Raw genomic sequence first — 16,854 nt, forward strand, 5'->3', positions numbered from 1 at the left:
GTGGAAAAATTTGTTACTTTTCACCAAAAAGGGCCACCGCCTCATATGTCCATTAAAGTGATCATAAGGCCACACAGTTCACAAAATGTTATCAATGAAAACGTCAGCACATCCCACAAAAAGATTTCACCTTGTACTTCTCCATACAACAAAGTATAAGAAAAAAATGTTAAAAGTTAGCAAAAAAATATCTTTGCATCACCATATTCTAATTTTTAACATTTTTAAAGGCTTTCTTTAACTGAGAATAAGCCTTCATATGGCTCTGTAAATGCATAAGTTGGTCTCTGAAACTGTAAAAAGCCCCTTTCGTGTGTGAAGCTTTAGCAGATCAGCACTTAATTACAACAGACTCTACTATTAACTATACTTGGAGCGGATAAAGGGAGGGAATCACAGAAATGAGTCATTTTGATGTAATAATTTCAGCTGCTATCTACTTCTGCATAATTACATGGTGCTCGATTTCTGAATAGGGCCAGAAATGTGTCTTGTATGCAGCGCTGAACCAAGTGCATTGTGCAGACGTTTAGGTGACACAATAAAGAAAAGCTTGCAGGGATTAATTGTATGATTTATATTAAGAATTGTAATCACTACTTGTATTGAATTAAAAAATAGTAGCTGCCATAAAGCCCTATTAATAGCCCGACATTAGTTATACAGTGTGTAGTAACTGTATTTATTAACAGAACATCTGAGAGACAGGTCATTCTATAGTAGGTTTTTATGGGAGTAAAAATTTAATCTTGCACTACAAAACAGGTTTCTGCATTTGTCCCACCAGGTGTGCCCTACCAATGTCTACAGCAGGGAGCATAGCTTGTGTGAACCAGGCTAGAAGCAAACAGCAAATATTCCAGAATATTTATGTTAATTGTCCTGTTACTTCAAGCAAGTGGAAGACTTTGGGTAGGCTTATAAAGAGCACTTGTTGGGCCTCGGCCTCACTTGCAGGATAATCTGCATGTCACAAAAAAATATTCTCAGGAATTGGGTTTCTGCCAAAGAAAATAGTGATATATATCCAGATATATATCTGTGTATGTATGTATATACATAATATATATTGCAGCCGCACACCGGACCGCTTGTGATGCAGTGTCTTCAAGACAAATAACAAAGTTCCTTTCACACTCCTAATGTTAAGCCATTATTATCACCTGCTCCTGCCTGTCATTCTGCACATTCGCGGATTATTGTTGCACCATGCAGCAACAGGGTGACAGAGCACAGGCTCCAGGTTTAGGGTGATGTCACACATGGCGTTTTTGGTCCGTTTTTAAACATCCGTTTTCAGTCTGTTTTTGTCAGTTTACCATGCGTTTGGCTGCTTACAACTTGTCTATCTATTAAGATAATTTGGGTAAACGGACCAAAAACACCATGTGTGGCATCACCCTTAGGCTGCATTCACACTACCGCAAGGGGGACATATATACGGCCGATATACGTCCCCCATAGACGGCAACGGGCGCGCGGTGCCCTACTGGAGTGGTACGGTGCAGCACACGTGCGGCACCGTACTGCTCAGTGTCCCGTGAAAAAATTAGACATGTCCTATTTTTCCAGGGCATACGGCGCCGTGTGCCATATATCCCTATGGAGAGGGGCGGGGGTGAGCAGCGCTGCCGTGTGAATCCAGCCTTAGTGGGTAAGTGCACTTGCTGTTATTGTAAGCTCCTGCTGTGCCTGGCAGTGGGAGCTTTGGGAAAGTTTTTCTCTTGCTGAGGTGTATTGACACTGGTGTAGCATCCATATATTTAACAACCTCATACTCCTATGGGAAATCCTAAACCATGGTTACAGGCAGAAATAGTTTGGGTATTTTCTATGTCAGTGAATATTGTGATCAGGTTTTTCATATTGGTTAGACCCAAAGGGTGCATTCACATTTCAATGTACAACAGCACATGGCTTCAAATTCCAATAAATATTGAACTCCTATAGTCTGTATAATGTACTATGTATAATGTATAAAAAGTATCTGTAGTCTCTTGAGGGTGTAGTCATGCGTCCTGCTCGTGCTGCATTTACATACACAACACTAGTGCATGGGAGCGGTCGGGCCTGATCAGGGTCGGACAGGCCCACCGGTGTACCAGGGAAATCACGTGTTCACTCTGTTCCCCTCCAACCACTGCTGTGGACTGGTTTGTGCTACACAGCTTCATCCTGATGATGACTGTACGGCCTTTTGATGCCTTTTTATTGTATTTTTTTTTATATTTTTCAAAATGAAAAAAGTGGCATTTTCCATTAAGGGGTTATACGTTGGGAATAACCGTTAATATATTTTGATCAATCATAATAGGGATGCGGCAAACATGTTTTTTTTTTTTTTTTTTACTTTTTATTTATATCCGTTCTAGAAAAAGGGGAGTGCTTTTAATTTTTAGGTTTCATTTATTAGCTATATTTGGAGGTTGTACTTGAATTGTGTTTGAAATGCATTTCAAAACACAATTCAAGTGCAACTTGTGAACTTGGCATTAAGCCACATGCACACAACCATATTTGGAAGCCATAAGCTTGCCGTGGCACCATAGGTTTATTTTGTATGGTCACAGTAAGGCTACATTCACTCGTAGCAGGGCAGGCACACGGCATGCCAGGGAGTGGAGGGCGCTGCTCACCCCACCCCTCTTCATAGAGGAACATGGTGCACAGCGCTGTATGCCAATAAAAGAAAGGACATGTCCTATCTTTTCACGGGGTACGGAGCAGCATGTGTGCTGCACCGCACTGCTCCCGTAGGGCGCTGTGCGCCCATTGCTGTCTGTGGGGGACGTATATAGGCCGTATGTTAATCTCCCATAAGGCAGTGTGAATGTAGCCTAAGGCACAGTGCTTGCACCTGGTCTCGCCTAACTATGAGCCGGTGTGAGCGTTCATTTCCTTTTAGAACTTTCTCTGTTTGCAGCCTTTATTGTTAAAAAGTTCACGTGCATGAGGCCTTAGGCTGCGTTCACATCATGGGGGAGATGTATCAGAAGTGTCTGAGAGCAGAGCACAGCTGTTTACAAAAGGAATCATGAACTCTGATTGGTTGATGTACTAGTATATCACAAGTCATTTAACCCCTTAACGCTCTGCGCCGTAGCTCTACGGCGCAGAGGTACAGGGAATGTATGAAGAGTGCTCACGGGCTGAGTCCTCTTCATACAGAGGTGGGAGTTGTTGTATATTGCAGCAAACCCCCACCGCTAATAACCACGGTCGGTGCATTTAAAAGACGGTGACGCGCGGGCGCCGCCATCTTTCTTCCGATCGTCTTCGTTTGACCCGAGGCTACATGGCTTCTGCAGATTCGTTACAATGAGCTGCAAAAATGACATATATTGCAATACAGAAGTATTGCAGTATTTGGTAGGAACGATCTGACCATCTAGGGTTAATGTACCCTAGATGGTCTAAGAATTAGTGAAAAAAAAAAAGTTAAAAAAAAAAATAAAAAAATCATAAAATATAAAAAATTCAAATCACCCCCCTTTGGCTAGAACTGATATAAAACAAAATAAACAGTAAAAATCACAAACATATTAGGTATCGCCGGGTCCCAAAATGCCCGATCTATCAAAATATAAAAACGGTTACGGCCGGCGGTGACCTCCGAGACGGGAAATGGCGCCCAAATATCCGAAATGCGACTTTTACACCTTTTTACATCACATAAAAAATGGAATAAAAAATTTTCAATATGTTGCACAGACTTCAAAATGATAGCAATGAAAACGTCGGCTCATTTCACAAAAAATGACCCCTCACACAGCTCCGTGCCCCAAAGTATGAAAACGTTATTAGCTTCAGAAGATGGCAAAAAATGTTTTTTCTTTTTTGTACACATTCGTTTAATTTTTGAAAATGTATTAAAACACAATAAAACCTATATAAATTTGGTATCACCGCGATTGCACCGAACCAAAGAATAAATCTGAGGTGTTATTTTGAGTGCACAGTCAAAGTCGTAAAAACTGAGGCCAAATTTTTCAATTTTTCCAAATTTTGGAATTTTTTTTTCAGCTTCGCAGTACACGGCATGTTAAAATAAATAACATTACGGGAAAGTAAAATTTGTTCCGCACAAAATAAGCCCTCACACAGGTCTGTACACGTAAAAATGAAAAAGTTATGGATTTTTAAAGGTGTAGAGCGAGAAATAAGTGAAAAAACCCTGCCTCCTTAAGGGGTTAAGGGGCTTTTTCAGAGCATTTCAAAACGCTATGCACTGTGTGATCGCAGCATTATATTGTACATGCAATATTTCCTTGTAGGTGGGCCCCCAGAATCAACTTCACTGGTGGGCCCTATGCCCCCAGTCCGACCCTAGGCCTGATCACATATACGCTACCAGTGAAAAGCATGCGATTGGATACTGATCGCATGTGTTTCATTGCAAAGGCCCGCCTCCACGCCGTAGCGTTACGTTTGTCAATTTAACACTAGCAGTACAAATGACCACACCCTCAAAAAAGATCCCTTATTATGTATTATATTTTTTAAAAAGTTTAATGTGACAACCAGGTTAAACTCTGAAGGGAATAATTTTTTATGAGAATTTGGCAAAACATGCAGGGACTCCTAAAGTGGTTAACAGGACTGTATTTGATACAGCCCAATTGTGGATAAAATAAAAGCTCTAGAATGAAGGCGTAGTGTAGTGGTGGCGAACCTATGGTATGGGTGCCAGAGGTGGCACTCGGAGCACTTTCTGCGAGCACTCAGGTCATCGCCCCAGGACAGAGTTCACCATACACTGAATCTTCCTTCAGTCCCAGGTAACTTAAAAGATGCTGCTCTCAGCGCTTTTTTAAAGCAACACTTCATTGGCTGCTTTGTACTGCGGGACAAGTGAGAAGGTTTTGACAAACTGCATTATCTTTGGAGGTCATCCTGACTGTGTGACTGTGTGTGACTGTGTGTGACTGTGTGTGACTGTGTGTGACTGTGTGTGACTGTGTGTGACTGTGTGTGACTGTGTGTGTGTGTGTTCACTGATGAAATATGACATTGATCCTGCCAACCCATCAGGTTATCTGCGTTTTAGTATAAAGTAATGAGTGTGAGCTAAAAAGAATCATGAAGCTTGTTTAGCCGAGACACACTTTCCATTGTACACGGATTAACATTGTGCTGCCCATCTTGTGACTCGCTTGTGAATAAGATGTTAGAAGTCCAGCTATTTCTTTGCTGTGACTGCATACAATGGGAATGTTTGTTTGTACTTGTTTACTTTAAATAATATTGTGAGTTTTCTCGTGTAATATGACTACTGAATGTGAATCAAGTGAGCAAAGTCATATGAGCACATAGAAATTTAGACAGTATTTCAATTTTCTATTTTGAGTAGATGGATAGTGAAAAGGCTGTTCCAGTAACAAATGGCTGTGCCTTCTGTCACATTATCAAATGCGGTTTAAACCGTAAAAGTCATGTTATTATATAGTTGGATAGGGCCTAACTTGCTGATCATCGGGTATCTCAGAGCTGAGACTCGCACAGATCGTGAAAACGAGGTGTCCGACAGTCCCCTCATTGTTCCTTCAGACTAATGGAGCAGACGGCCGCTCTTGACCATTCTGCTCCCTTTAATCTCTATGGAGCTGACTGAGATCAGTGAGCTTGGCAATTTCTGGTAATGCCCGGCCGTCTGCTCCATTAGTCAGACGGAGCGACGAGGGGTCCGACTGACCCCTCGATTTCGCAAAATGTGGGGGTCTCGGCACTAAGATCTCCACTGATTAGCAAGTTAGGCCCTATCCAGTGGATAGGGTCTAACTTTTCTTTGTGGGAAAACCTCTTTAAAAAGGTATTGCTATGTTAACACATAGTTAGGGCCAGAAATATTTGGACAGTGACACAAGTTTTGTTATTTTAGCTGTTTACAAAAACATGTTCAGAAATACAATTATATATATAATATGGGCTGAAAGTGTACACTCGCAGCTGCAATATGAGAGTTTCCACATCCAAATCGGAGAAAGGGTTTAGGAATCATAGCTCTGTAATGCATAGCCTCCGCTTTTTCAAGGGAACAAAAGTAATTGGACAATGGACTCTAAGGGCTGCAATTAACTCTGAAGGCGTCTCCCTCGTTAACCTGTAATCAATGAAGTAGTTAAAAGGGGTTGATTCCAGGCGTGTGGTTTTGCAACATGCGGTCAAAGGAACTCTCAATTGAGGTGAAGCAGAACATCCTGAGGCTGAAAAAAAAGAAAAAATCCATCAGAGAGATAGCAGACATGCTTGGAGTAGCAAAATCAACAGTCGGGTACATTCTGAGAAAAAAGGAATTGACTGGTGAGCTTGGAAACTCAAAAAGGCCTGGGCGTCCACGGATGACAACAGCGGTGGATGATCGCCGCATACTTTCTTTGGTGAAGAAGAACCCGTTCACAACATAAACTGAAGTCCAGAACACTCTCAGTGAAGTAGGTGTATCTGTCTCTAAGTCAACAGTAAAGAGAAGACTCCATGAAAGTAAATACAAAGTGTTCACATCTAGATGCAAACCATTCATCAATTCCAAAAATGGACAGGCCAGAGTTAAATTTGACGAAAAACACCTCAAGAAGCCAGCTCAGTTCTGGAAAAGTATTCTATGGACAGATGAGACCAAGATCAACCTGTACCAGAATGATGGGAAGAAAAAAGTTTGTAGAAGAAAGGGAACGGCACATGATCCAAGGCACCACATCCTCTGTAAAACATGGTGGAGGCAACGTAATGGCATGGGCATGCATGGCTTTTAATGGGTCACTTGTGTTTATTGATGACATAACAGCAGACAAGACTAGCCGGATGAATTCTGAAGTGCACCAGGATATACTTTCAGCCCAGATTCAGCCAAATGCTGCAAAGTTGATCTGACGGCACTTCATAGTACTTCCTACATTTTCTATCAGATATTTTTGTTCAACCCTTCAAATTAAACGTTACAATCTGCACTTGAATTCTGTTGTAGAGGTTTCATTTCAAATCCAATGTGGGGGCATGCAGAGCCCAACTCGCGAAAATTGTCACTGTCCAAATATTTCTGGCCCTAACTGTATGTTCTAATCTTAAGGATAAGTTAGAACATTCTCATTCTCGTACTTTGGGAGCCCACAATACCCACAATACTTCTATGCACTTAATTGATAACCTTTTAGGATTGTTGCGGGTATCTTGCAAAACAGATATTAAAGGCTAGCCACAAAAAGCCTAAAAGCAACGCTAATGTCAAGTCTGAGGCATATGAAAAAATTTCACTGGTTCTGGGAGAGTGGGCAAAAACACTGATACATTAGTCCTTTCAGCTACTCGCTGTGTTAGAAACTAAAGCACACCTCCATTATAATTTACAGCTGAGCTGTCTGCTCAGTAATGGCCACCAGCAGCTTATTTTTTAGCTACGCAGTGGATAACAATAACCAAGATCCGTATGTTATTTTTGTCACTTGGGATGTAAAGAAATTTTTTTTTTTTTTTTCAAAGATGTGTCCAAGTTATAATCAACCCTTTATAATGTATCATAAATGGTGTTTTGGTTGTTGCATTCTTTTTCTTTTTTTTTTTTTAATATAAGAACAAAAGGGAGATTGATTTCAGATTATACCTCTCCCACTACGATGCAATCTCATATTTTTACATAAATCAAAACAATAAAAGTATGTACAATGACATCAAAAACCCAAGGATGAATATTTCAGAGATTGTTGATTATCAATGTGTTACATGCAGCTGGCGGAAATGTAAGGATAAACTAGTGAAATCTCAATCATTATTTATACTTCATACTGTTAGTTTTGGACATGTGAAAGCATTACATGCGCAGCCCGCTTACAGCTGTATACAACTTTCATGTTGTAAGGGGCGGGAACATAGAGCATGGTCATACAGAAGGTTTTACTGTCAGATACAGAGTGCTGAATTGCAAAACATTTTGCATCTAGAGGTTTGTCTCCATACTAGGCCAATACATGGAGGCAACGTTCGGCAGTACCTTTTTGTATCGGTGCTGCTTTGTGCTTGACCTGATAATTTTTTTTTTTTTTTTTCTTCCCTAAAATTCCTTTATTAGAAGTCAAATGATGTACATATACAGGTTAAAAAAGCCTAGTAGGCATTCAATTGCAGAACAGTAACTTTGTGGATACGCAGTCCATGCATATGATTAATCATGTTGCAACATATCTACAAAGGGTAAACTTTAGAAGGATATATCCTATCCGACTCCTTAGCTGTATTCATACATCAAAGCAGTTGTAAGCAAACCAAGAACTATTCAGGTAAAAGGGGGGAAAGAAGGGTATGGGATAGAGGGAAAGGAAAAAATGAGGAAGTAGACGCTAGTCTGTCAGTGTGGTATATGCAGGAGAACGTATAAATCTTCTTTTTTTTTTTTTTTTTTTTTTTTTTTTTATTATTATTTTATATAACTGGTTCTAGAGACATGTGTACAATGCTATTCTTAAATTAGGTAGGTATAATTTCAGCCACTAAAAACAGACCAAAGGTTCACGCTGAAGGAATGGGGAGCTGAAAAAAGAAAAAGACCCCCCCTTCTTTCCTTGTCCTACCTTCCAGAAAATCGCATTTGAGTGATATGAGCTTATGTACTTTTCTGGGGCGCAAAAGTAGATTCCTCACAAGGTAAAATAGAACCAGACCACAGACTGAATGCAGCTGGCAGTATCAACCTATAGGTAACTTGTGACCTGCACATGTTTCATAAGGGATTTGACCCTCTGTCCTCTACAATAATAAAGATGTTTGAAGTTAGTCTTATCTGTGCATATGATCATTTCATGGAAGAATACTAAAAATAGGCAGCATTCAGGCACATACTGCTATACTATGCTTCTTCTGAATCTGGTCCAAATTATATCACATCTCCTGCTGACATATGCATCAGTAGGTAAGTGTTAGCGGCTCAAGACCACTGTATAGCAGTGGTTTGATTTTATTTAAGGATATATGCACGTGATCAGGAACTGACTATGTGTGTGACCTAGACTTGCATCAGGTCCAATCGGTCTTAACTTTCGAGGACCCAGGCATCTGGATTTCGCCTAGGGTACTAGACTATGTATGAGCGACAATCAAGGCAGATACCTGGTGCAGTCTAACCCCATCAATGATGGGTAGAACCAACCTATGTAAGATGGTGCTTATGCCACAGTTTCTATATATTCTCCACAATTCATCCGTATGGATACCATTGGGTGTTTTCAATAAAATACAAATGTTGAACAGTGCTCTTATATAGGGTAAAAAGTCATATAGAATTGGACTAGAAATTCTGCAAAGGGTGAAGGATCAGGGTGGGTTGGAAGCGCCAAACCCATGGCTGTACTTTTTGGCCACCTAACCCCAGCACCTGAAAGGCTGGGGCCAGCCCAGTAGCCAATCCATGTCCGAACAGCTGTTGAGGGTCCATGGTCGAGGCAGACCTCCACTCTATCTACTAGAGCTGGGGGCACAGGGCAGACCACCTCTCCATATTCCTACGGTCACACTAATACACAAGGCTAAATATCAAAGCCATGTTGAAATTAAAGGGCTACACAAAGTTTACCTCGCTACGGCGCAAACCAGCAACTTTATGAGGAAGTAACCCTAAAAAACTTTGAGCAACTAAAAGTAGAATTTCACCTCATGGATGACTGTTTTTATCAATATTTGTCGTTAAGACACCAATCCCCCCCCCCCCCCCCCGGAGGTACAGAACAGGGTCGAGGCCCTAACCATAGCTAACCACAAGCTGATGCGGCATGGCTGGTGCTAATCTGATGCACATGCTGTGGTAGTGTCGGAAAGTAGGGAGATTTTGGAAAAATGTCCTAAATATCATAACCAGATTAACTGTTAAGGCTACTCCGGCGGTCTCCCTCCCATGATTGCTAGATCAGAATAACTGGGAGGATGAGGTGACTATGAGTGTGAGCAGAATGCTCTACCAGGCTAGGAAGCGCATTTCTATATACTGGCTCCGCCCCGCTGTGATAGGGCTGTAGGCATATGTAAATAAAATGAATAACATCATTAGGATGGAAAAAAGTGTTTATTGCAAGTAGAAAGTGAAGTTGGGGTGGGTTTGGGGGTTATTTGTGTATATGAAAAAACTGTTGAAAAAGTTATAAAAAAGATTTGATTTAAAGAAGCAATCGCTGCACCCTTCCCCAGCTGCTGTGTATGAGTGATCTAGCTACGGTTGTTTAGCCCTGTCTGGAACAGTGCAGGCCGCTCATGTAATGTGTTTATGTATTACTATAAGTATGCAATCCAGCTTTCCCAAGGTCCTGAATGTCAAAATTATTATTATTATTATTTTTTTTTTTTTTGCAAAACCACTCAACTCGGGAATTAAACAAGATACGCTGCTGAATTAGTGTAGGTACAGCATTCTCAAAATATGTTTGGTTCATAATGCATGAAATGAAATGATAGATTTCCTTTAAATATATTTGCCCCGATTTCCATCCCTGGATCTTCTGACTTTGGGTTCAGCAGCCATCTTGCCTGATGCTGAGCGCTTCTCTCTGCTCCCTGCAGCGGCCCCTCCCCCCTGCATTCCAGGACGGAGCTCACATAGATATACACTGACTTCCTGCCGCCAAACAACCACATCAGTGAGAGGGGAGCTACAGGCTTGTCGGAAGGGATCTGACTGCCAGGGAGAGCGTTCGTGAGCCGGTGCCAGAAGCAGGACGTTATTGCATGTCCCAGTGCGCTTAGCATCTAGCCGCGGGGATGTACTATGATGTCCTGGTGCACCTAGGGGTTAACACCATTTTGTGGACTGTACAACCTATTGATCACTTTATATAAAACATTTTTTATAAATTGAAAAAACACTTTTTTTCTGGCATTTTGCAGACATTTGGGAACTTTTTTGTTAGGGGATTAACCTCGGGTTATATTTTAATAGGTTGTTGGGTATTGCAGCGTCCCATAAGTCCTAACATGTTTTCAATTCTTTAAGTTTATTTCTAAATCTGTTCTAGAGAAAACAGGGTTGATTTGAACTTTTTAGTTTTTTTTTTTTTTTTTTTTTCTTTTTCCCCTTTAAATTCCCCTAGAGTACTTTTAACCTTATGGCGGTCTGATCACTCCTACAACACTCTGCAGTACTCATTAAACCCATTTAATTGCATTTGATCTGTTGAATGAACAGGTAGAAGACGGCCTTAAACAACATTCTGTTGATGTTTGTTTCGGATTTGCTGGTAGATTTTGCTGGAGGCAATGCTGAACATGTGCATTTATCCCAAAAAGTAGATTTATTTCTGTACAAATTTATGCAACAATAACTGCAATCTGGAAAAAAAACCCTGAAAATAAAACCCATTTTACCATTGTGAATGGTATTGAAAGAATAAATCAATTACATTGCTGTTACATACACTGTCTCTTTTGAAGTGTTCCCCAGTGGTTCTGCAGAAATGTTATCCCTTGTAGCAATATTTTATTAGATCAACTTTTATGAGTAATGTTGTACAACTCTTTTCTTACATTTTATATTATTGTATTTGTTTTTTTAATTTTCCTAGGACAAGAGCGGTTTGGGAACATGACAAGAGTATATTACAAGGAGGCAGTGGGTGCCTTTGTGGTCTTTGATGTAACAAGAGGTTCCACCTTTGAAGCCATAACTAAGTGGAAATCTGACCTGGACAGCAAACTTCACCTTCCTAATGGCGGTGCCATACCTGCTATTTTACTTGCCAATAAATGTGATCAAAAAAGGGAGTACAGCGTGCAGAGCCCTGCACAGATGGATAACTTCTGTAAGGAAAATGGTTTTGTTGCATGGTTTGAAACCTCTGCAAAGGTAACCGATTTTCACATTTCCAAACAAAGCCATACACGTTAGATAGCTGTTGGCTGTTGGTGGGGCATGTGTACTCAACTGTCGGAGTTAACTACCACGTTTTCTGTCAAGGAAGAGGCAGGAGGCCACAAATACATGTTAGATCATAATCTCATTGGTTTATTTGGCAGAAACACATCAAATGTTTATGGTCCTTATGGTCAGTATATTAATAGTAAAGATCTCTGTTTGCAATGAAAGGCAGAATTTTAGTTTTGTAGCTTTTGTTCTGGTACGAGAGAACTTGCCGCCAGAAGTGTGTATTAGAAGCTTTCGCCTCTCTTCCCACTCCCAACACAAGTGCACACAGCATATGACTTGGACATGCAATATGTATGCAACTTCATAAATCTGCAGGTTTGGACTGATTTTTTACAACTGATTTGGTTTGGATTATGTACATTTCTTTGGAAAGTGTGAAATCTCTAGAAAGCTACTCATGTCACTGATGGTTGATAAACGTGTTTCTGCTACACACTGTACATTTATTCTTAATAGAGACATGGGGCTGTACTGCTGCCAAACACCACTTGGTGGGGCTTATCTCAAGTACAAAAGGTGTGGGTTGTGTTTTGGATCGCAATGTAGGAAATCCTTTTCCCACTCATTTATGCTAATAGAGCATTTAGGAGTCCTCATATTCCTTATGTGGTCACCAGGTACAGCAAATAGCCATAATTCGTCATCACTGATATAAGCAACCTTCAGTATACAGTTAGTTTCTTTTATTCCTTACAAACGCATGCCGTAACAGTACGGCGCGCTTCGGGTCCCGGTGCATGGAGAGGGCTCACTGGCTGAGCCTTCTACATAGCCGGTTAGTTACTTAACGGTAACACCCGTGATCGGTTCTGGCAAAGCATGGTCGCCGATATCTTACTGAGAATCGTCGCTCCCCGTGACGTCATCGTGGAGCAGCGATCTGTCGCCATGGCAGCCTCGAACTGTGGTATGGCAGTATATGATATGATCGATCAGACAACCTAGGGTTAAAGTACCTTAGGGAGTCTGAAAAATTGTAAAAATAAAAACAAGTAAAAATTGAAATTGCCACCCTTTCCCTAGAACTGAAAAAAATATAAATAAACAGTAAAAATCATAAACACATTAGATATCGCCGCGTACGAAAATGCCCAATCTATCAAAATATTATAAGGGAAAATGGTGGTCAAAGTCGAAAATGGAAATATTTTGCCATTTTGAAAAATATAAAAAAATGTTTTCATTGCTATAATTTTTAGGACTGTACAACCTTTTGATCACATCATCAAAAGTCGCAAAAATTTACACCACACACAGCTCCGTAAACTGAAGTATGAAAAAGTTATTGGAGCCAGAAGATGGCAAAATAAAAAAAAAAATTATTATAAGTTTTAATTTTTGTAAATGTATGAAAACATTATAAAACCTATACAAATTTGTTATGCCCGTAATCGTACCGTCCCAACGAATAAAGTAGACATGTCATTTGGGGCGCACATTAAAAGCTGTAAAATCCAAGCCCACAAGAAAATCGGCGCAAATGTGTTTTTTCAGCATTTTCACTGCATTTGGAATTTTTTTCCCCAGTACACCGCATGGAATATTTAAAACTGTCACAATGAAGTTCAATTTGTTACGCAGAAAACAAGCAATCACACAGCTCTTTACGTGTACAAAATAGTTGTAGATCCGCAGGATAGGGCCTAACTTGTTGATCGGTGGGGTTCTCAGTTGTGAGACCGTCACAGATCACAAGAACGAGGCGTCCGATTGGGTTCCAGGTACCTCCGTCAGACGCCTCGTCGCTACCGAGGGTAATGGAGCAGATGGCCGCACGTGACAGTTCTGCTCCTTTAATCTCTATGGAGCTGCTGGAGATTGCCGAGCACAGCATGGATATCATTGCAGCTAATTGAAATAATGCAGAAACAGGTGTGGGGATGGGTGGGCGTTCCAGGCGGACAGAAGATGTTGAAGTGCAATGTACCTGCCTCTGTAAACAAACGGGCACCGCAGCAACGGACGGCCATGCAGGACTACTGGTGCTCCAAAGGCAGGAAGTATACGTTTATTTTTTTTTTTTTAAAGTGTTTGTTACCACTACCGTACCACCTGAGTTAACATTGCGTTAACCCATGTGTTATGTAAATGCGATGTTAACAGCAATGTCCTCAGGCAAATCTCCTCTACTAAGCTGTTGTAATACGTTTCAAAACGCATGCGTTAAAGCCATGTGTGAAAGCAACCCAAGTCAACTGTACAGTTACTTTTGGTTGTTTTGAACGACTTCCATTTTTCACTCCCCATCTTCAAAAATCTATAACTTTTTTATTTTTCCACGTAAAGAGTTCTGTGATGGCTTGTTTTCTGTGTAACAAATTGCACTTCATAGTGATGGTATTTAATTTTCCATGTTGTGTACCCAAAATGACATGTCTACTTAATTCTTTGGGTCGGTGCGATCATGGGGATACCAAGCTTCTATAGGTTTTATGTTTTCATACATTTACAAAAATAAAAAATATATATTTTTGTACAGGAGGTTTTAATTTTGCTATGTTCTGGCGCTAATAATTTTTTTATACTGTGGGTGGTGTCATTTTTTGCGACTTTTGATGACGTTTTCATTGCTATCATTTTTATAGAATTTTTTATATTTTTCAAAATGGCAAAGCGCCATTTTTTACTTTGGGTGCTATTTTCCGTTATGGGTTTAAACGCAGTGAAAATTATTTTGATCTGGCATTTTCAGACGCGGCGATACCTAATGTGTTTATGATTTTTACTGTTTATTAATATTTACATCAGAATTCAAATCACCCCCTTTCCCTAGAACATACTACAGTATGTCAGTACATGGGGATTTTTCTCCCTATTCATTACAATGTGCTGATTGCACATAGTAATGATACGGTTAATACGAGTCAGCCGCAGGTCTTCGGATGATGTTCCTCCTTTTAGTTTCCTTGGTATTCATGATTTGTAAACACTGACAGCAAATTGAATGACACTTTCTAAATAATTGTACAATGTGTCTGACTACATAATTCTAGGTTCAGTAAAGCTCATGGAGAATAAGTTGATTTGATATGATGCCACTGGTTTATGTAAAGAATTTAATGAAAGGGCTCTTCTAAAATACACTTCTGAATTAATTGTATTTATAAAGTACTGGTTCAGAGCATGGTTAAAATCTATCAAATATCTATCAAAGATCTATATATATCTTTAATGACCTTGAAAACTTCTGAACGTTCCAAGATAAAGCTGCCATTACCCTGTGATAACTTATAGGTTTATTATTATTAATTTATCAAGTGCATTCTAATGAATGGAAAAAAGATGGAGACACTTATTTTCTGTTGTATGAAGCTATACAAATATTTAATTGAATAATTTTATTTCAGGATAATGTTAACATTGATGAAGCCGCTCGATGCTTGGTAGACAACATACTAACGAACTTCAAGAACTTTCCGGTAGAGGAAAATGATGTTGGCAGTGTACAGCTTGACCAAGAAGCCATCCCAGCAGAAAGTAAATCCCAGTGCTGTTAAATCTGAAGAACAGTCAAGGGGAAAGCCGGAGTTCAACAATAAAATGCTGCAGATTCTGCTTCCACCAATCATCTTGTGTATCCTAATCATGATACAGTTTACAGGATTGTTCTTTACGTGGGATGTATTAATATTGTAAATAGTAACATGACTTGCAAGGGGCAAGTTTATAGTCATGTTATTTTATATCTCCGCATGTTCCTTAGACCATGCACGTCCTGTGGGTTTTATATAAAATGTAATATTAAGAACAATATTTTGAATTCCATTTATATGCATTTATGGAAATACAGATGTTTGAATATGTCTTCTTTAGAGACCTTTCTTTCATAGTTGTGAACAGCTTTTCTAACTACCATTGTTGTTGCACATTGTTGGGCACTCCTATTTATTTGCTAATCCACTGTATTATTTATGGTACATCTTGCCAAGGTAGTAATATTCAGGTTAGTCTTTATTATCCTGTTCCAGAATGAACTAGCATGTTCTTCTTGTGTCTTGTTTCCTTTTTATAAGGTTTATGTCAAGCCTCACATAAATGTAGAATAGAGGAATTACATTTTGCAGGGTGAATCGGCAGGTCATTTTTTTCTAATACAGCATTAAAACGGGTATTCCTATTCAGTAATGGGATCTGAAGTACTAGGTGAGTTGTCTTGTCATACTTGTGGTTACTACGTGCCCTGGACTTGTGGACAAAAAAAAATAAGAGTGTTGCTCTTATAATATATATATGATGCCTTAGTTTACCCTTTTCTTTAGAGATGATACGGTGGCATTCATTTGGTGAATATATCTATGTAGACCTGTACATATGAAACCAGTGGGTATGGTTATTGTGACAATGCTTTGCAGCGTTGTCATTTGTCTTGGCAGTGGATACTTGGCATTCTTCTCATACTGGCAAGTTACTTCCAGTTTAATTTTAACTAGGGATATTACTGTGTTTCTAAGGTATTAAACATGTTATAAATATGTACTGTATTCCCTGGCAATCCTGAAATGAATTAAACATTTGATGGACTCTTTGCTTCTTTTGTTTTTTTTTGTCTACTCTGCTAGCATGGTAGAATTACAGATTGAATGAAAGAAGAAAATCCTCTCAAATAGTGAACCCACTGTGAAAGGTAACGCCCAGTTGCCAATTTATTTGTAGTACATGATGCTTCGTATTTCTTGAACGGCATTTTGTCTTTCAAATTAGCAATGCAGCAAAAATTGTATAAATTGGGCAGAGCATTAAATCAGTTGCTGTTTCATTTTATATCTGAATCAACAATTAGGTATAATTCAAGGAACACGCGTTATTCAATGTGGCTTGGATGCTTTTTTAACTGTTTTCTAACCCTGGGTTGTTGTATGACAGCTTTGCTCGTTTACGTTGCCTCCAAGATATAAGCACAAGCCCAACAAAAAAAAAAACAAGAAGTACGTTCATAAGTGCATGTTAAAATCTTTTAC

At 39.7% G+C, this 16,854-nt stretch overlaps 1 protein-coding gene across 1 annotated transcript in view; it reads left to right on the forward strand.

The window, feature by feature from the left end:
• RAB32 (RAB32, member RAS oncogene family) overlaps positions 1 to 16,420 on the forward strand; it is a 74,072-nt gene extending 57,652 nt beyond the window's left edge. Inside the window, exons 2-3 of the mRNA XM_072140922.1 lie at positions 11,535 to 11,815; positions 15,244 to 16,420. Of these exons, the coding sequence (XP_071997023.1) occupies positions 11,535 to 11,815; positions 15,244 to 15,393 (431 nt within the window). The 3' untranslated portion in view covers positions 15,394 to 16,420. The remainder of the gene's footprint in view (positions 1 to 11,534; positions 11,816 to 15,243) is intronic.
• The last annotated feature ends 434 nt before the right edge of the window (positions 16,421 to 16,854 follow it).

The sequence above is a fragment of the Engystomops pustulosus genome, chromosome 3 (assembly GCF_040894005.1).
Source record: "Engystomops pustulosus chromosome 3, aEngPut4.maternal, whole genome shotgun sequence".
Taxonomy (NCBI): Eukaryota; Metazoa; Chordata; class Amphibia; order Anura; family Leptodactylidae; genus Engystomops; species Engystomops pustulosus.